This window comes from Argiope bruennichi, chromosome 4, assembly GCF_947563725.1.
Source record: "Argiope bruennichi chromosome 4, qqArgBrue1.1, whole genome shotgun sequence".
Lineage (NCBI taxonomy): Eukaryota > Metazoa > Arthropoda > Arachnida > Araneae > Araneidae > Argiope > Argiope bruennichi.
Genome location: NC_079154.1, coordinates 8,775,309 through 8,797,895, shown reverse-complemented (window position 1 = coordinate 8,797,895; position 22,587 = coordinate 8,775,309). Strand labels below are relative to the sequence as shown.

Below are 22,587 nucleotides of genomic sequence, written 5' to 3'. Positions count from 1 at the left end.
ATATTATTTCACAGAAATAACACATGGTAGTCAAGAGCATCTGTTACTATATACTTAATGTTACGATGAAATTCAAATTTATCCAGCATAGCATTCAGTCGCGTGCTTTTGTTAGAATTAAAATTAAGATTTAATAAATGCTTTCTTTAGGGTATTAAATCCATTTTTTAATGATTTCCCTAAATTAATTTTAAATTCCTACGTTGCAGAATATATACTTTTTAATTTGAACCTACAATGATTAGCAGCACAATGATTCAATTCAATTCAATTTTTTTCAGCCGTATCAAATAAGTATTCGAATTTGTTTAAAAATGTACTTATTATTCATAGTTAATAGATTTAATCTGTGTGAACAAACTGATAGCCGAGAGAGGGTATTATTCCTTAATTTCCAAGTGGATCTGACTGACTAACTGACACTGGAGAAAAAACATTTTGAAAACTATTCGGAAGAACAATCAGTTATATTAAAATCCTTTTCAGAAGCAACTTTAGGATTATTTTAAAACATGCCTCATGATTTTGTGATTTTGAACCTGATCGGATGAAGAGGGTAACAATCGTGGCAATAAGTTTCACTTCCCTGTGGGCCGCTTGCATTGAAAATAACATTTTTACGTTTACATTGATATATATATGTGTGTGTGCAATGATATTTTAATTTTTAATTAATTTCTTAATTTTTAGCATAATTTAGCACATATTAACTTCATTCTAAAATATTCTCTTCTTTCCTAATCCCATTCCACTTTCTCTATTTAATTAATTAAACAGAAAAATTTTTACAAAATATTTCAATCGGCAGTTCACACGTCCCGAGTGAAAGGATAAAAAACTGTCAACCAAGCGAATTCTTTTTAAAAGATCCCTATGATTCCCTTGCTTAATTCGACACGTGTAAAGAATCTCATAATATATAAGCACCGGAAAAAATACTCTCTCTCTCTCTCTCTCTCTTGCCCTTTTTTCGCTGCCTTTGTTCTTGTGCCGCCCTGTAAGCAGACGTGCTTTGTCCGCACCTCTTGTACATATATTATACATCCCGGGTTGGAATAAAACGAAAGTTAAAAATTCAAAGTGTCATTTCTGTCTTCGGTCACGATTCTGTTTGTTAAAAATTAGGGTTACACACACACACACACACACATATATATATATATGTTACCGTGAAAGACCGAAATCAGAGAATGTCGACAAACACCAAATACGTCGGTGAAAGATCGAATATTTCATTACATTCTTGTACATTCGGACCCTCCCCGGTGTATGTCGACAATCAAGGATAGGCTCTGGTGGAGGTCGAAAAGAGAGGAGCCAACAAAGAGGCGACTGGCTGTTTCTCGCCAAATCGTTTGTTCTGGTGGAGTCTCCCGCCAAATCCTGACGACTGGCTGTTTCCAGCCAAATCCTTGAATCCAGAACAACTTGAAGAAATCGCCAATACTTTTGAAACCGAAGAACAGCTTGAAGAAATTTGAGCGGTGGTCAAACCGAAAACCAAATTCCAAAGAAAAATATTGAAGTGGACTTGCAATCTGCCACGTCTTCACATCAAGTTCTGAATGAAAAACAGGAGTTAATTTCTATAAAAAGAGCCGCCGCGAAAGAGAATCTTCGACTGCAAGCAACAAAAATGTTGCGAACCTCACAAAATCAATTTCCTCCAGGTCAAATTGGTGATACTGTACGAATACAAGTCCCTGATGGCGACCGTGGTCGTAGAGATAACCGAAATGTGTTAGCGGTTGTTGTTGGAATAGAAGACTCCGACTTCTATAAACTTGCGAATGAAAATGGTACCCTCAAGCAGCTTTACACACGTAATCAGTTCGAAATTTGTAAAGAAAAGCTCCTTTCCATATATAAGATTTCTTTTCAAGAAATTTCGCTGAGAGAAGCAGCTGCAGCTAATTCGAGAAGCGGTGGGCAAGGCTATACACGCTGTCATTGCAAAAGGAAGTGTTCCGCAAATAAATGCAGTTGTAAAAGCAAGGGCCTCTTGTGCAATTCAAAGTGTCATAATAGTTTAAGTTGTTGCAATAAATAAAATTTGATTCACATAATTTAGTACGTTTTTTATTACTATTATTTTATTTTCTCATTTAGAACGTACTGTATAATTAAGTAAGTTTTTTACTTCTATTATTTTCCTTTCTCATTTTGAAAGTACTGTGTGTTTTAAGTTCTTAGTTATTCCTCTCAGAAAGAGAGGGGAAAAATTTATCGAGACTGAATTACGGAGAAAAAAATGTAAATCTCGGACATGTTCAACATTCACCATTAATGCATGGTGAATGTCGATATTCACCGGTGAAAGTCAGAAATAAGGGTATTTAGCAAATATTTCGGACATACACCAAGCGACTATGTGTTTGTCGACATTCACCGGTGAATGTCGACATTCTCCAGATTTCGGTGTTTCACCGTAACATATATATATAAATGATCTCTTATTCCTTGATACAACTCCACTTTTTATTTAATTACTTTTAACACGCGCTCTAGAAAACTCATGAATTCAGTAACTTCTCATTTTCGAGAAGGGATAAAAGTCCCTAATGCTTACAGCATTATTTTAAAGATACCCAAATTTCTCTTTCCTAAGACTACACGTGTCAAGGAAATCCCTATCAGAATCTCATTATAAAATCACTGAGGGAAAAATATCTGTCTCTTTTGCTCTTCTACTCTCGTTTCGCGATGTAGACTAATGTATTTCTTACCGCTTATTCTTTGTATGTAAATTATGCCTCCCGCGATGAAATAAATCAAAGTTTAAAACTTGTTATTTTTTAGAAACCATGTGTTATTTTTAAAACTAAAAAGAAAAAAAATAATAATAAAAATAAAACGTCTTTAAATTTAAAAAAAAATTAAAGCAGCAGAAGTTATTAATCGATATTTCTATATCAAATCTCTAATTTATCTTCCACTATTGTAGCACTAGGATCAATGATAGGAATACTGAAATTAGTATAAAATTATTGTTTAAAACTACTAATAACCAAAATATATAAACTGCTTTTAAAAAAATGCTTGCTTTTGTTAAGTCGAGACTTAGCCTTGAATTTTGAATCAAGCTGGATTTAAAATTCGTCCCTAAAATATCCTCAAACTAACTATCCAATTTTATGTATCTGTAAAGAAAACCTATCTAAAAAAATTAACTTTTATTTAATTTTTTCAAAATTTAAACTTTCAAATCTTAATTTAATTCTTCTACTTAACCAATTCCCTCAATACTATAAAGACAGTAAAAACAACTGGGAAATATTATTTGTGCTTCTATGTATTTATCTGCTTTTCCTGGAAATTTCAATTATTTAATTATTATTTCAATTATTTTAATGTATCTTGTTCGGTTCATTTTATTTATTCATTGAATTCTTCTCAATAATCTTTACCTTCCCTTCTAAGACAACATTCATGTTACAAACCAATCCTATTATCACCTATATGTTGTTCGGTATTTAGAATATAGAACAACATCGTGGATATATCGCATATCTCGCATCAATAGGGAGAAATATAAAGCACCCAGATTGAAATTCAGAAAATGTAGTCACATAATATAACCAGAATTGACAAATTATTTGATAAAAAGCGATTTCAGCAATCTTTCCTCCAGAATAGCGAGGGAGAGATAACAAAACAAACAAGCAACAACAACAAAAGAGAGAGAGAGAGAGAGAGAACCACTTGTTATTTAAACCACGAAGGCCATTTACTCCCCGCCGGAGGGTAGGACCTTCACTTGGCGAAAGTTACGCCGATTCTAGTTTGTTTCATTTTTTCTCAACCACAGCAGCGTTGCTTGTGCTTTTCGTGAGCAGTTTTTATTCATTCATTAAGAGGAAGATAAACTGTTATCAGTCGTAGCCACGGGGGTTGTGGGCAGTTACCTGAAGGTAGATTAATTTCTAAAGGAGTTCGATTTGTGCGAGAATCGGCAGAGGATAAGAAAACCAAACTCTCACGTCTCCCATAATGGAAGGAAAGAATGTCAACAAGAAGGGTTTGATTTTGTTTGTAACCGCCATTGCTTTTAGCGTAAGCCAATTGAGTAAGGTGGACGGAGCGGTGGCATTAAATAGTTTTGTTAAAAACTGCAACTTTTCAAAAAATGATGCCGGTGAGCCATTGTTTTTAACAAAGTATATTGAATCTGGGGACATTGATAAAGCGCGCGTTTTGAGTAAAACCGGATGTCTACCAAGTGCTCCTCAAGTATTGAGTTACAGTGGCTTTATTACCGTGAATAAAGAATTCAATAGCAATATATTTTTCTGGTTCTTTCCTGCAATGGTGAGTAGTGTAGTTTATTTGCAATATACTCGTTTGCTGGTAAATATATTTCTTTTTTTATGAAGGATTCTCTATAATAGTGAGTCTCCTTAATATTTTAATCACTTTTTTTAATAATATTTTTCTTTAAGTACTCGATGCGTAGTCTTAATATAATTAATTATTAATAAAATTATTAGAAAACAGAATTTTTTAAAGTGTTCTAGAAACGTTTTATTTATTAATTTTTTAACGAATTTAGTTAATAAAATGTTTTTAATATTTTTGATAGTCTAACAAATTAAAAACTTTTGCTAAAAATCTCCGTTAAAAATCGATTTGTCATGTTGACGGAACTTAGTTTATTCGTGTTGCATCTTGTGCTTCACGTTTTATTGAAGATTTCAGTATTTTTGTTCTAATTATATTTTCTGTAGTATAATTTCTTTAGAAAATTGTTTCCGTAACTTCGTATACTTACGATTTTTTTTCTGAATCTCGCAATTTTTTTTTTTAATTTTAATTTTTAGTATACTAAACCACTTTTTAATTTTTTTATTGTTATTTACTTTTTTCTTTAGTTTTTTAAGTTTTCTTTAGTTATTTTTTAGTTTTATTTAGTTTTAACTTGTTTCTTTAGTTTTTTTTAGTCTTTATTTCTTAGCATTACATTCATTATAAAATCTTGCTATTAGTTTTTCTCAAATTCACTGATCGATTACGTTCCCCAAATAGAAAGAAACTTTTATTAAAATTAATTGATGATTCCTTAATTAAATTTTGCAATCAGGCTCCATTATCTAATATTTCAGAATTCCAGCATGTAAGAAAGAGGGTTAAAAATCAATCCCAAGATTCATTATATGTATGTGAAAGACCTTAATTTAAAAGCAGGGTGCTTCAAAAGCAGGAAAGAAGTCCAATTAATTAAAAGCGCACGAAAATAACCACTACAAAATTCATTCAATGGTTACTTCTTACATTTGATAAGATTCAAGATTTATGCTCATTTTGAAATTCCGTCTTATGAAACTGTGTTAGATGTATTAAATATTTATATCATAGTTTTTTAGATTTCTTTAAAATTTCAAACTTTGGGACAGCATGCATATTATGTTATATTATTCAAAGCAATTGGCATAGCGGTAGCTGGCGTCTGGGCTCGAGATCTGGGCGTCCCGGGTTCGAGTCCCGGCAGAGGTAAGATTTTTCTTCTTCTGTGTTCTATCTGTAAGGTGTTTGAATGTGCCCCCTTGTAAAAAGGAGCTGTGCACGCGAATGTGAGTAACTAAGTTGTACTGTTGGCCCTAGTTGGCGCACCTGAAAAGACGAGAGATACCCATTCGGCTCAAATTGCTGACAAGTAATTGTCAGTGGGCTTGTAACGTGCCATAAGTCACAACACAGAGTAATTGACTATTATCTTAATGTATAAATCAAATAAATTTAATTTTTTATAAAATTATCAAATAAGTTTAGTTGAAATTATGAATAATCACTGGCAATAATACATAATCATCAGATTAAACACATTTACCATATATATATATATATATATATATATATATATATATATATATATATATATATATATATATAAAATATTATTTGTTGTGAAGTAGAATGCAGTTTGGACCAGCAGTGAAGAGACTTTTTACATTTTAAAATTCTTTTTAATCCATCGGGAAAGCATAATTATTTACAAGCAGAGCCGCGGACAAGACGTCCGCCACAGAGCAGTACAAAAGCCGGAGTGGGGAAAAAGGGCCGAAATAAATTATCCCTCGCCTTATATAACCTTAGATTTCGATAGGGAAAATATTTCTTCATTGTGCTAATATATTAATAAGATTCTGATAGAGATTTCCGATACATGTCAATCACATGTAAGGGAAACACAGGGATCTTTTAAGAAAGAATGTGCTTACTGGACATTTTTACCCCTTCACGCCGAGCGTGTGAAAGTATCGGCGTTTAGCTGATTAAGCAATTTTATGAAGCTTCTCTTGAATTAATTAAGTAGAGGAAGTGGAATTGGATCACGAAATAAGAGAATATTTTTAGAATGAAGTTACTATGAAAATTAATTAAATTAATTAAAAGTTTAAAATATCTTTACATATATATATAGTTAAACAGTTCAATAATCGAATATTCAGTTTCCATTCGCTTAAATTTATTATTACATGGTTTTATTTAACTTCATTTATTTCATATTCGTATAATGGGAATCTTCTAATCGAATATTTATTTTACAATGTGGCAGAGATTTGATATCTTAAGCACTTTTATATTCTTAATGATAATATAGTATTTTGACAACTTGATTATTTGATATAACTTTGATTAGATATTAACCTATCATTTCACTAAATTTTAATTCAATACGAATGGTGATGAATGGTAGCTTATTTTTAAAAATAAACTACCGGGATGCAAGAAAAAAACGCAAACACAGATTCCAAAAACTTATTCTAAGAATCCACACTATTTATTTATAGCAATGAATTAAAAATGAAAGAATAAGAAAATAAAACACAGAAATCAATACAATTGCTAATTTTTAATTACCTGATAAATGGCGAAAACACAGAGAAAGGCTAAGCAATGACTGCTTTCATATTTATTCAGCACATTGAGTGTTATTTTCTGTTATTTTATTTTTAGATTTTTACTGTTGATGCAAGTACATTTTCAAGTGCAATAAGTATTTTTCAAATAGATTTATAGATATTTTGTGTAATTTTTCGTATAAACGTTTATTGGGTCCGAAATATTTTTATCATTTTTTTTATAAGATTACACTAAAAAACTGTTCTAAAAAATGATTTCGATGCATTAATCCGGTTTTTAAAAAAAAAAAAAAACTTCATAACTCATGGTATTTTTCCACATCTTCTAAGACGTTTTCAGTGTGTGTTGCTTACTGAATCCATGAGGCCGAGAGCCTTGAAGAATTATATATTAAACTAAGAAATCTTTTAAAAAATAATAAATCATAAAAAAAAAATATTGGCAAATATTTTTGGAAATTTAGATGAAAAGAAATGTTGAGAAAAAATATAAACAAGTTATTCTTCCAGAAGACTTTTCACACATATATATATATATATATATATATAAAAGCTTTTTTTTTTCAAAGAATTTTTCAGCTTTTATATTTTTTTTAAGCAGATAATGAATTTTTATTGTAATCTTGGGGTTTTTTAGTTATTTATTTTGTCTTCCTTGCTTTGTAATTTCGGTGAATAGCGTAAATTGAAAACAGAAAGCAATATAGTTGATTTTCAACCATTTTTAAAGTGAGATAAAGCAGAAGGCTGGAATTGCTACACAAAAATCCATTTAAAAAGCGTTCATCTCTCTCGTTTTTTTTTTTTTTTTTTTTTTTGAAAAACATAATGGATGAAACTGACAATACATTCATTTGCAGATATATTGCAAATATTTTTTTTAAAAATATGCTTTTTAGTATACTCACGGAATATTGCTTTCTTTCCCAAATACAAAGCGCAATCAGGATTTTTATATTTTTTTTCTGTTATTTTCTTCTAAAATCTTTCTAATTCCACTTTTTCGTATAATCTGCCATCACGTTTAAAATAATCACAAGTACAAAAACTCGTATCATACATTTTTTTTTCTTACACGGTAAAATTAAAAAGCAGTGGGAGTTCTCACCCGAAACCTTCTAGCATATTTCTTAATAAAAGTGTCGTTTCCCACCAGAAAAAATATAGACCTACAGAAAGAGAGTGAACCCCACAACAGGTCAGATTTTTTTTCCATTTCAAAAACTCTTGCTAGAAATTTTTGTGCTTCCTTGCATAATGAAGACAACTAAATATACATTTCTGAAGTATTTTCGTTCACAGATTAAAACCACATATGCCATGCAAGCCACCATTACCCATAATTTACACAAAATTACAATATAATAACAAGAAAGCACACAGAATTTCCTTTATCCATGTAGGAGTAATTCTCAATTATCGCATTCGCATGCCTACGACTATAATGAATGACAGACGGTCAACCCGATGACAGAATTGTCATCATCTCTATTTAAGATGCTGTAATTATATGCGACATTTTGTCTATCTAATTTTTCCTTACTCATCTTAGTCACTTTTACTCGGACTGACAGAAAGAGGTAAAAATGTCCTGAAAATGAATTTCTTATGAAATTTGACAGAAATCTAAAAAATGTATTTTGTAAAACCCATCTGCTAAATTGCTTCCATCTATCTCGAAGCGTTTCTGATTGGAGTTTTATGACCCAAAAGTAGTATTACTTCGGTCAAGTTATTTATGACATTATTAAAAAAAAAAAACATCCTAGTAAAGAATAACAGCTAAAAAAATTACAAAAAAAAATAGAAGACCAAGTAAGTAAAATTATATATATATATATATATATATGAATGATAATATGATCACTAAACCCGGTTTCGGTGATAAAATTAAACAATCTTAGATTTGAAATATTTTCCAATAAATCTGTAAAGTCTATAAAAATATTTCATTCTTAAGTTATTAAAATGGATGCATTCATTCAAAATATATCTAATAAATAAAATTGTGACATGACCCACACATGACATGTACATTATTAGCGTCTCAGCCTCTAGTAGATGATTATGATTAAAATATGTATGGCCAATCGTTAGTCGTATGAATTTTACAGTTTTATTGTTAAAATTTGTTTGCTGGGACTTGCAATGGATGGCTGTGACCATTCGTCAGTTTTTTTATTATTATTATTTATTTTATTTTACATATCGTTTAGAGGAACAAAATGATTTTCATAGTATCAACTGTTCTGTTTCTAGTTCAACTGTTCATGGAATTCAGCACTTGGACCGAATGGTAAAATCTTGACTCCTAGACCTGATTCCACCAACGAAGCATCTTGTAAACGAGTCTGGTTCATGTTAAATCCGTTGGGGGTAAATGTCCTCCCATTAATGTGGGGAGGAAGTCTAGAGAGAGGGTACCAGTTCAGGTGGCGTTCTTGTCATAAGGCTGCAGTTCAAAATGACAATGTTTGTCCCAAAATAACCCCGGTCTTGCTTTAAAGTGAGGTGTTAATATGACTGAACTAAAGTTTCAATTTAATTGTGTCCAGTTATATCCAATTGAATCCAATTTTATCCAAAACTTATTTATAGAGATTGTCTTTTAAAAATAAATGTGTTTTGATGTGTGCATAAGTGCTTCAATAGAATTCTTTTAATCTGTATAAATATCATAAACATTTTTTTTTATCGAATTCAGAGACAGAGAGATATGCAGACATAATTAGAAAAAGATTTTTAGGACTCGACTCATATCGTTGAAATTCATTTGTTCAAACGTTCGAAATAGAAGTTTTTGACGATTACTGTGCTTTCACTTTGAATACATATATAAATTTTGTATACATATATACATTTTCGTATACATTTTGTACACGAAAAAAGTAAAAATTGCATGCATACATCAACTGAAGATTTTTTCCCAACTTTATTTTTATTGTTATTTTCAGAATAACAATAAAAATGCACCTGTTCTGCTATGGCTCCAAGGAGGTCCAGGCGTCAGTGGATTTTTCGGCCTTTTCGTCGAGAACGGACCTTATGTGATCGACGCCAACATGACCGCGAGTATTAGAAAGTATAACTGGGCGAGAACCTACCAAATAATATTTGTGGATAATCCTGTTGGTACAGGATTCAGCTTCACAGACGATCCGAAGGGATATGTTACAAATCAGGAAGAAATGGCGGAAGACATGTACAAATTTTTAAAACAGTTTTTTGTTTTGTTTCCCGAGTATCAGAAAAATGATTTTTACATCGCAGGAGAATCGTATGCTGGTAAAGTAGTATTTTATTTTAAGCATGAAATTATTGTTGCTTTGCTTTTCATTTTGTATCTGGTTACAAATAATTGTAGATCTTTGGGTGGTTAGCAACATTGATAAATTTTGACAATTTTCGACCCCGGGCCATGTAAATTATGAAGACTCTCATATAACGCCCCATTACTATTTAAAAAACAATATAGGGTTAACGTGCACTTCTTAGGTATTCAGATGATTGCTAACTGAAAGTAGAAAAATTTCCGTTTCTCTAAAAAGATAAACAAACCGGAAAGCTATTTATTTTTGTTATCACAAATTGTTGTGCTATCACAATTATTGTTTCTTAAAATAGAATTAGCAAATATTGTTTTAAATTCCTTACTTGTTAATTTGCTGTAAATTAAAATTTTGCTTTCCCTTTTTGCCACCATTCATCATCAAGTGCAATATAAACACTTACAATGACATAAAAATAATTTTGCTTTTAATATTTTAAATAATAATGGCAAAACAAACCTTAATTATCATGAACCAGGTGACTCGCTATCTCCCAATAACAAAGCGAATAAAACTCAATGTTTTCATAATTTTTTTTTGTATATATTAGAGTGAAATATATTATAAAATCTCGGAAGTAATTTATATATGATCAAAATTTTTTTGTTGAGTGTATGCAGTAACATAAAATAGTCATTACCAGGTCAAATAAGGGTTCCGTTGTAATGGCCGTAACTATCCGATCAGCCTATTCACTTCAGCTTCCCATCTCATTATCCAAATAGCTTATATAGCGAACTCGTGTGATCGGAAATTGGAACACAGTTGGCGAAGTAATTGGCTTTGCTCAGCGCCAATTTTATCACGCTCACCGCACCGCGTTTCTCTCGAATGTCTTGGCTTTACTCAAATGTCACAGGACGGGTACAGTTTCTTTTTATCTTATAAGACAATTGCTGTTCTAATTCCCTCTCGCGCAAAAACGAGAGCACGTGAATATATTTTTCCACTCGCCAACAAGAACAGAAGGACATTTAATTTCTTTGAATAAAGAAAATCCATTCTCTAAGGCTTTCGACGCCAAGATTCTTTTTTGTAAATTTGATTCAAAATCTTTTTACTTGGTAAAGAAGGCATTGTAATTGCCAAAAAATTTTGAATTCGAGATTTGAGGAATCTCCAGGTCTCAGATTTTACCTCAAACCGAAAAATACATTTTTCGAACTATATATCTCCATATGTTACATTAAAAAGTCAATTTCTTTGTGAAAATAAGATTTTTTTATTCAATAGTCTTAATGTGTGAAATATTCTGTATTAAATCATTTGATTTTTTGAGACCGTTTCTTGGGAAGTTATATATATATATATATATATATATATATATATATATATATATATATATATATATATATATATATATATATATATATATATATATATATATATATATATATATTATTATTCATCCTTAAATGCTAGTTTCTCAAATTCTAATCTTCAATAAAATTTTCTAACGAAAAATTTTGTAAATTAAAATTTTTTTGTTCAAATTGGGTATAATGACTTAATATGTTCTGTAATTTTATAATTGCTTTGTAACGCTTAATAAAGCAAGAAAAAAACTGAAAATCTCATATTATTTATTAATTGAGACTCAATATTTAAAGAGTGGAGAGAAATACGGCTTACTTCTTTTAGCTCTGGAACTACCTAATATATTTTTTAACTATCTGCAAAATGTTAAGCTAATCATTTGATAAACCCCTAAACTAAAAAAAATTTGTTGTATACCTCTTTTTAACCAAAGAAAGGCCTTTTTTCCAATTTTTAAAACTTTTTTTAAAACTCGCCTTTTTTTTTTTTTTTTTTTTTTTTTTTGTTCACAAAAAAACTGAAAGCGCGACTTGAACAAAGGATCCGCAACACACGTGTCATTCATAATGTTCTGCCCATCATACTCCACTGCCCATACTTCGAAGCGGAAGTCAATTATATTTATTCTAATAGTTAGTTATAATTTGTTTTTTCATGTACTTGCAGAATCGTTTTTTCTGGCACCTATTTGGATAAACTTAAAAATCAAAACCTTAACTAAATATAAAATTTGATTAAAATCGTTACAGCCGTTTCCAAGGTGCACAAAATAAATTTAGATACATACGAGAATTGCTTTTTAAAGTTCAAAGCAGTTTAGACAAAACTGGCACTTGCGCTAAAATCGCAAACCAACTAATCGTGCGTATTTAAATACATCAGTTAAACTTCTATTACTTTCTTGTAAAGAAAGTACATTAAGAGAAAGTATTGTAGTCATCGAACTCGAGATTTTGACGAATCTGAATCCGAAAGTTAAGTATGGGGGGGGGGCGAATTACGTCTGTCTGACCATTCTTCTGTCTCTTATTACAATAACTTAAAATTACTTAGAGCTAGAAGAAAGAAATGTAATATGTGAATGTCTGATAAATTTTAAAACAATTCCACATATATGAAGTTTGCTTGTGTCACGTGTACAAGTGAATAAGATAACTACAAAATGCACTTAGTTAGATAGTTCATATTTGATACACAATCTTATCAACAAAATTTAAATCTGTATCAAATTTTAAACAAAAAATGGGTGAGGGGATTAACTAATTTTTGGACTACACATTTTCGATGCCCGTAAGTGTGATAATCAAAGAAAGCACCAAAACCATCAAAATTTGGTTTCAATCATTAGACTATAGCAGCCCAAAATGCCTACTTGGAATTCTTCACTATACAAAGAAGCGAAAATGTAGAAGACAGAAATAAAAATCTGAGCACTCGCAGTTTCACGATTTTGCCTGAATTCTGCAATATGTTTTGATAGGCGAGAGGGTGATGGCGCCTTTATTAGGAAGGAAGGAAGAAGTTTCGGGTAGGCACCCCCGCTTATTTTTATTAATAAATACGCTTGATTATTACATTTTCAAAAAAAAATATTCCTTCATTCAATAAAAATTGCTTTTTAGGGTCATTCTTTACTATTAAAATTTTACAGGTAATATTTAAAAAAAAAAACCTTAAAATTTTGTTACATAATCTTTGAAGATAAATAAGCTTATTTTTAATATATGTCAAGTTTTTGTTAGCTTCAGTAAAAAAAATATTCTTTCTTATCTCATTTGAAAGCAAAATTTATTTGCTTGTATATTTCTTTTTTTGCCCTTAGAAATATGTTTGCACCAATTTTGATAATTATGCATTTTCTATCAGCAATTAATTTTAGTTCAATATATCCTTTAAATACATTGCATTGTTTTGATGTTTTAAAGCGCAATTTAAAAACTATGAAAAAGAAAAGAATAAATAAGCAGAAAGTAAGTATTCAACGTCAGCTAAGCAAATCAAAAGTTGTACATGATTTAAGTCCTCTAACTTCGTTTTCACGGAGAAGAAACTTTCTTTCCAAAAACCTCTCGTTTGGAAAATCCATTCTGTAGATTTATTCTAACTTCAATGGGTCGGAAACCTACCGGAGAGTTATTTTCTGGCTTGTTACGGATTGTACTTGCTAATGCAACCCAATAAAAAAAAATTCTGTTCACCATTATATATGTTATTTTTTTTCACAGCTCAGCTTATTCTGAATAAAAGTAATAATTTTTTAGTTTTGAAAGTCAGCTACACTTTTATCTAGCTTCAGAGACGGAAAATTTTTGTCAGGATTCCCCGAGATCGTTATAATACTATACAATGGAAAATAAAAATCTTCCATCAGTTGTTTTATCTTAACTCTCCAACTCAAATTCAATTTTATAGAAACGTAAATTTATTTTGTTGTTTTGATTTATGGCACTTTAAAGCCCGTTGGCAGTTATTTGTCTGCGATTTAAGCCAAATGAGCATCTCTTGTTTTTGCAATAGTGCCAACTACGGTCAAGAGTACGACTTAGCTACTCACACATCACAGCCCTTTTTACGGGGCGGACTTCATTCAAACATTTCATTCACTCATCCACAGATCGTAATTTAGACCTGAATCAGAGAACGATCACCTATGAACCAGTACCCCCAGTGGTATTATTCTCGACATGGAGGACTTTGCGATCACGACAGTTTTATGCGTGTGCCACCCACCACCCACACGGAGAGTCTTCGCGCGGTAGGGTTTGAACTCGCAACCGAAGGGATGCCAATCCAACGCCCTACCTATCATGCTACCCCGGCCACTATAAATTAATTTTAAAAAGGCAATGTAGAAAAAATCTAGGATAATCCTGCAATTAATGCTTTCCTCTTGATGTAGGAGAAAAACATATTAGTAATAATTAATTCGACTAGAGACTTATTTCCTTTCATAACTGAAAATAATTACTTCAAATAAATACTTCCAAACATGGAAATGCTGTATTATGCCAATCAAATTTTGAATGTGTTTCTCTAACTAACTAGTAAATATTAATAAAGTGTCGTCATCCTAACATGACTGAACCTTGTCATCAAAACAGTACATCATCTCTATTTGTTCATGGTTAAGCACTACTATCACAGTATATCCATGCAAGAAATAAAAGAAAACATTTCCTTTGAAAATTTAAAATCTTTAAATCGTGTCTCAAATATAATTTTAAGAGTTATAACTTTAGCCGCGTATTTTTTGTTAGGGTACCAAACTTTATTTCTTAATGTTGAATGTCGGAAAGTGCATTTAATCTTCATTACTTTCTCTTATACAAGATATAAAAAGAATCGTAATCGAAAAGAAATTCAAACTCGAGATTTTGATGAATCTCCACGTTCAAAACGCTAAATGGATAAAATTTGGTACACAACTTTAACATCTAAATTGTATCTATGCCAGATTTTTTAACCAAATCCATCAAGGGCAGTCCGTTTGTTGAATTGGACATTCACCTACATCTTAAGCGATAAATCAAAAATGCAACCATTTACCAAATGAAAATTGAAATGTAATTTCGTTACTAAAATTTAGTTCTGTTTTCAAATTTCGTTTCAATCGATGAGAAAAAAGAAAACGTATACTCGGTTCTCTTCACTACACTAGGAAACACAAAACGTTCATTTGTGATCTAGGAAAATAAAAATCTGAGCAGTCATGGTGCTCAAGACATTGTTCAGTGTCCACAGATTTTATTCAGAAGGAAGATAAATGAGAGGTATGGAACTTCAAACATACGTACAAGCAAACAAAATCAATAATTTTCTAGTTTTATATATATAGATAGACTGTTTTATACATATAGAGATTGCCTGACTGAGACTGTTTGCCGGATCCAAATATATTAACTGTCGGTAGTACATGACTTGAAAAAAAAGAGTTTCACATTTTATCGTTAAGCAAGCGATTGCTCTGATTCATTTGTTGAAATTTATTTCTCACTGAATACTCTAAAATGTATTATCTAAATAAAAAAAGTGTCACAAAAATGCTATAAAGTATAAAACCGTCGCAATCAAAAATATATGATGAATGCTTAATGGAGAGTGGACACTAAAAGATGCAATAATACAATGCGAAACTGAAAAAGTAGGTTAACGTTGTAGAAACGAAATCGTCGCTGATGGCACTATCAGATATGCTTGACACGTTCGATTTCCATCTTTGGAAGCTATATGAGTTACATTCTGTAAGATTAAATACGAATCAGGAAGAATGTCCATTGATGTCCATTTTTCTGGCAAATCTCAGTAAGACATCTTTCTTTTAATGACTTTACTTAGCTTATACATAAATCACCAAAAGGCTCTACGTTCCTATGATAATGTATACTAAACTAAATCAGCTCTATGAATGAGGGTTTACACTAACAGAAAGAAGATTTAGAACTCGGCGCATCATTACTGCATATTATCAAACCTTGTTGCTTTTAAACTTCCTATCGGCTTTTAAGTTGTCTAGTTTAATACACGACATAAAAATCAGTTGAATGATGATTCATACTTTTGAATCCGAATTGCTTTCTCTTATAGCAATGAACTATAAATAATGATCATTGAAAAACCGATAGGCCTCATTTTTATTTTCTCGTATATAAAGTATTCAAAGAAAAAAATTCTAATCGTCAGAAAATTCGAGATTTTGACGAATCTTAAAATTTTAGATCTCTCTGATCTTTAGATCTTTTGCTCTGTATATCTGCAATCTCTATGTAATACTTTGAGTTAAAAGAACGAATTTCGGTATATGTTTTTACATCAAATGTCTAGATTCCTATCATATGTTAAATAAAATCTTTTTACTGTAAATCTGCCTAGTTGTTCCAGATACAAGAAACTACAATAGCAACAAAACGCACAGAGTTTCAAGAAATAAAATTTAATATACAGACTTATTGCTTAAAATGTAAATGCTTATGATATTTTGAATCAAATGTGTCAAAGTATTGACCATCTGTCTAGTGATGAATTGGGTCTGAAAATGACTGCCAAGAGAAATAAGCTTACAGAGGAATAAACTCATTTACACCTACCGTGCAAACATTCCGTTTGTATAACGAATAGTTGAATTTTAAAAACAATTTAATTATTGTATTCAATATAATTTCTAGCATTGATAATAATATAATTCAATCAAAAATATAATTTCCGCAATATTTAAATATTTTGTGTGGGTATGTACATGTATATATGCATGCCGGACTGCTTAGATCAGAAAAAGAACACTTCCCAACAAATTTTCTTTGGAGAATGATAATAAGTACCTAGGATTAATTTTTTTGAATTAATTTTTTTGAGCTTTTAATTAATTAAAAGTTAAACTGGATTTCGACGTTTTTAATCCATGACTTTCTTAAACATTGCAGCACAAAAGGATCAGCTCAAAATTTGCACTCCTTTATAATAATCCTTTATATCGCTTTAAACTTGAAAAATAAAAATTTTCAGCGATATAATTTTTTCGTATAATATTTTTTAATATTTCATTTAATTTTTATAAAGATTTTACAACAATATATTTTATGGTTGAAGTAAAATTCAAACTACCTTCTTTTTTGCTACTAATATCTCATCCTGGCTTTTTCTCTATTGTTCATGATCAAGATTTGAAGATCCGGATTAATTTTCTAAGATTTATGTTCAGTAGGTTTCAATGCCAGGCATACTTTTAATAAGATTTTTAAATTTCTGTAAAACTTACGAATAAGATTTAACTTCTGAATCAAATTCGGGTAGAAGATTTCATTTAATGCGGGACTACCATTTTTAATTTCTTTTTCTCTTTATAAAGATAAAGGCATAAAATTAAGAGAATTTATAGCATAAAGAACATAACAATGTTAGAACGAATCAACTAGCCACCAAAAGCGGCTAATAATAAAGAATAAACAAGCAAACAAATTCTGAATTGTGTAATTAATACAAAATAACATAATTTGAAGAGAAAGAATCAGAAATTCGATAACTTACCACCACTAAAAGTATGACCACATATCATACTTCTTTTTAAAAATGCGTATTCATTAAGTTGTTTTATCTCAAAAATGGATTTTTTTTTCAGGACAACGTCTTTATTTTTGTTTTCTCGATTTTCACAGGTCCATTTGTAATCCAAGGAAATGGAAAAATGGAAATATGAAGTGTAAGAACAAGGAAAAAAAGATTGATGTTGGCTTTATAAAATTAATAGTACTATTAACTAAATCAAATTTAAATAAATATGAACGGATCTTCAGAACTTTAAACAAAACTTGATCAATTATCGAGATAGTTGATTGCTTATTAGTTATTAATTATCATAATCATTGGACATATAATAATCTCTTAAATATTAGTGGAAGAATGCATTCAAAATTCATAACAGTTTTGTCAAGTACAACGTTAAGACATCTTCTAGATACAAGAATAAAGAATAGAATTTTTTAAAAATATTTCACCATATTCGGAAGCATTTTCATCGAAATGATCAGGCAACATAATTCCTAAGTTTTCAAAAAGAATTCTGACGCAATTGAGACTTACAAGACTTGATTCAAGCATTTATACATGTGGGGCAATGGCCGGAGACAGTAATCACGATTATTGAATCGCAGATATTTTATTGATATAAAATATTTTACAGATTTGGAGTTAGGATTCTAAATGAAAATAAAGTAAAATTGTTAGAAAATAAAAACACGATTCTTCATCGTGATTAAGTTACAGTTCTTCATATTCATTAAAATTCTTTCTAAGAGCCATTGTCACTCATCTTATTGTAAGGAGTCTGGTCTCCAACTCATTAACTCTGTTCGAATCCATCAGTGGCGCTGGTGAACAGGTACGGCTTTCCAATCAGGATGTCTGTCTGTCACCACATACATGAGCATGATATTACATCTAATATAAATTTGGATTTGAGAACAACAATTTTTAATATTCGTGTAGATAGCAAATTGTCTTTGAAGATTTTTATTTTGTCCTCGTTCCTTAAGGATCATTTTACTACAATATTAATTTATTTTTCCACTGCCATTATACATATAATGTCCTTTCAGTTAAAAAAAATTTAGCTTAGTAAATTATAGGCAATGTGCAAATATATGAATTAAAAATTTAGAATAATTCAATTTTCTACTTAGCGGCTAAGAGGATTGAATTTTCTTCTTCCATTATTAATATTATGAAACATTAAATTGCTATTATTTTGCTTTATTACAGGTAAATATATTCCTTCTCTTGCCTATAAAATACATTCTATGGGATCACAGTCCGCCGTGAAGCTGACTGGTATAGCCATCGGTAATGGAATGTGCGACCCAGAGACGATGATGGACTATGGCACTTACCTCTACAATATCGGTCTGGTGGATGAAATGCAGGCCGACGAAATGAGGAACCTGTCGTCCTCAATAGTCCGTCACATACAAAAAGAAGACTTCTACGATGCGGTGCTAGAAATGGACAAATTAATCATTAGTTTTGCAATTCTTCCATACAAGAGTCTATTTACAATCTTCACCGGCATGAATTTTTATTATAATTTCTTAATAAGTGAAACTCCCAAAGAATTTTCTTATTTTCAAACTTACGTTGAGAAGCCACAGTTTAGAAATGCACTGCACATAGGAAATTTAACTTTCCAAAATGGAGAAACCGTGCAAAAGTATCTTTTGATGGACGTTATGAAATCTGTAAAACCGAAAGTGGCTGTGATTATGGATCATTACAGAGTTATGATATATAATGGTCAACTGGACATTATAATACCTTATCCAGCGACATTAAATTTCTTAAAATCAGTTAACTGGACCCACGCGGCTGAATACAAGAAAGCTAAGCGTCATATATGGAGGCTAAAGGGGAGTAATGAAATAGCTGGATACGTACATAATGTTGGGGATTTCTATGAAGTATTGGTAAGGAAAGTAGGACATATTCTACCGTATGATAATCCAGAAGTTGGTTTTGATTTGATTACAAGATTCATTGACAAAGTTCCTTTCTGGTAAATTTCATAACATTTAAAACTGCCTTCAGTTGTGAATGCATTTTCTATAAGTGTCCATTAAAAAAGACTAAAAAAATAGTGACCCTATGATAACCATAATGGTTTCGATTTAATTACAAAATTCATCGACTAAGTCCCTTTCTGGTAAGTTTCATAGTACGTGAAACAACTTTAAGTTGTGAATGCATTTTTTTATAGGAGTTATTTAAAGGAAGACAAAAAAAATTGGTTTTCAGCATTAGAAAGGTATCTTGAATGACGGTGTTTAATTTATTTGCATTCTATTGCATAATAAGATAAGATACAGTTCTTGACGAAATTTTTTTATTAGTATACGATATTATCAGAAGTTATGTGACTGAATACATACTCAAATTTATTAATTAAAGGTTAAAAAGAAACGAATAGTTCTCCCAATATTTCTACAAGAAGCCAACTTACTAAACAGAAAGATTATTCTTATTAAATTCTTTAAAAATTGACCATTAAATTCATAAAATTTGAAATATTAATTTATATTTTATGTGAGAATAATAATTAATTCATCAAAAATTGTCGTGTGAAAAAAGTATACTTCATCTTCATATTATCTTTATTCATCTTTTTCTGCTTTTATGTTTTGTTATAGATAATTTATTTGATTTTTCACTAAATATCTTATTGTATCATAATTTTATAAATTCTGACTAAGAGAAATATGTTTATTTTTATTCATCTCACAAAAACGATACAACAACAATTTTATTTGATTATATTCCATAAATTAGTTCAAAGATAATCAAGTCAAAATTCTTTCAAATCATTTTTGTTTTTGAATTCTATTAGGGTTCTAGGTAGAGATTGCAATACCGGACCAAAATTACAATACCGGTATTCGGTATTTTTTAGATCTTAATACCGGGATTAGAAATTTTAGAAAGAAAAAAAAAGAAAACACAGGTGTGTTTTTTTTGTTTTATTTGCCAGTTTTATTAGAAAGGGTAAATATCACAAAAAATAATTTGTAACTTATAAATTATAACAGTATATAAAGAATCACAAAAAAGTAAAGGAACAACTTATTTATTTAAATCACAAAAAATTGTAAATATCACTATTCAGTCTGTGGTACTAATACAGATTTTTGAAATGTGATCTTAAAAAACATAATGCATCGATTGTACTGTCATTAAGCCTGAAAAGTAATTTTGTGCAAAAATTACTAGCTGTCGAAAACGCTCTTTCGGCATCTACGATAGTTAGTGGTACTGTTAGCAATTTGCGACATACTTTTTCCAAATATTTACCACTAAATCCCTCATCTTCAAATAAATCGATTTCTTATCGGATGGTTTTGGATATAGCTGATTTCTGTATTAAATTTTGTTTTGTTGAATTTCTTTTATCGCTAATTCTAATTTTTGTTCAAGAGACAATTCCTTTCACATCAGTGCCATCATAATCTCCGATAACTGTACCGAAAACATTTTTTAATAATATTTACTATAAACTTGATCACATTTGAATTGATTATTTTCTTTTCTTCTTTTTCATTTTCATTTTTAAAATCATTATAATTATGTAAATACCATAAGACATTTTCTATTTCGATATGCCTTTCTTCTGTGCGATTTTTGAATGTAATATACAATCTTCAGATAGTGATGTGTGCTGTTCTAGTGTGATGTGTGCTGTTTGGAGTAAACGGTGCCAACGTGTTTTAAAATCTAATATTGACATATATTCTGTTTTATTTTCAGTTAGTATGTATTTTAATAATATGTCATCTTTTATAGAACAATTTTTATAAATTATAGGAAGCAATTCTTGATGGGTTAATATTTCATCCTCATTAGCAATAACTTCTTCAACAATTACATTGTTATTATCTTCATTGTCAATATCACTCTCTCTTACTCTCTTCAAAGTTGGAATCCGAAGTTTCTATATCCACAGTATTTGGATTCTTCTGTTCTTTATTTTTTTAGTATAATACATCTATCACTCCTAATTGAATTCCATGTGCATAGCACAGCTGCTGATTTGCACCAATCAACTTTCCAACTTTTTTCATAATTGTTGCTCCATCAGTCGTTAAGGATACAATATTTTCTTTCAGGGATAATCCATGTTTCGCTAATTTAGATTTAAGCAAATAATTAAACCATTAATTAGTTAATTAATTTCGCCCGTTAGGGAGACAAAAATGAAAATGTATACTATTTTGCTACGTTGGCGATCCCTGAAAATATAGTGGAGACAATTTTAAAAATTTCTAGTAAATACCGAAAAACCGGTATTTAAACTTGTGGATACCGGTATTACAAAATTGTACAAATGGCTCAAAATACCGGTATTCGGTATCCCTGTATACCAGTATTGCAATCCCTAGTTCTAGGTAATTTAAGGCATTTCTTATGAATCTGATGAATATAATTTGAATAACAATTATGCTTTCAAGACAAATACAACTTACGTTTTTAATAGTAGATATAAATTCTGCCATAGGTGATATTAAGAAAGAGTCAAAAAACTGTTTACTTATAAAAACATTGATAGTATGCTTTTGTGATACATAAATATATGCAATGAAAACTATTGCTCTGCAATGCTTTGTGTTTCCAGATTTTAATGCTATAAATCCAATACCTCTTGGTAAAGAATAGAAGATTCCTTACAAATCCACTTTAAAGAGTTAACATTTTTCTCGACAGTATTCACAAGAGTAGTACAACTATTGATTTTGGTTTCAATTCTATAAATTTGAGAAGAATATAAAACAAAATGTCTAAAAGCTTTCTGTTTGTGGTCAAAGAAATGGGGACTCCCTTTCTTTTTTCGCACATACTGTCTAGAAAATAATTTACTTGAAAACTGAAATTCGTGTTTCGATAAAAGAACAGAATTATTCAAATATTTATACAATGACAAATTTGCGTTAATTTCTGACATACCGAACATATTTATGCAAAATTATCAATCTTATTACAAACTTGGTGGAAATATTTCGGTAGAAGAGAAACTATTCCCTTCAAAGGCTCGATTTCGTTTCACAAAGTAT

General features: G+C 30.3%; 1 protein-coding gene across 1 annotated transcript; it reads left to right on the top strand.

Moving 5' to 3' along the window:
• Nucleotides 1–3,726: 3,726 nt before the first annotated feature.
• LOC129965980 (probable serine carboxypeptidase CPVL) lies at nt 3,727–20,134 on the top strand. Its single transcript, XM_056080302.1, has 3 exons — nt 3,727–4,308; nt 9,815–10,145; nt 18,758–20,134. The coding sequence occupies exons 1-3, from the start codon at nt 3,991–3,993 to the stop codon at nt 19,546–19,548; spliced, it is 1,440 nt and encodes a 479-aa protein (XP_055936277.1). The 5' UTR covers nt 3,727–3,990; the 3' UTR covers nt 19,549–20,134.
• The last annotated feature ends 2,453 nt before the right edge of the window (nt 20,135–22,587 follow it).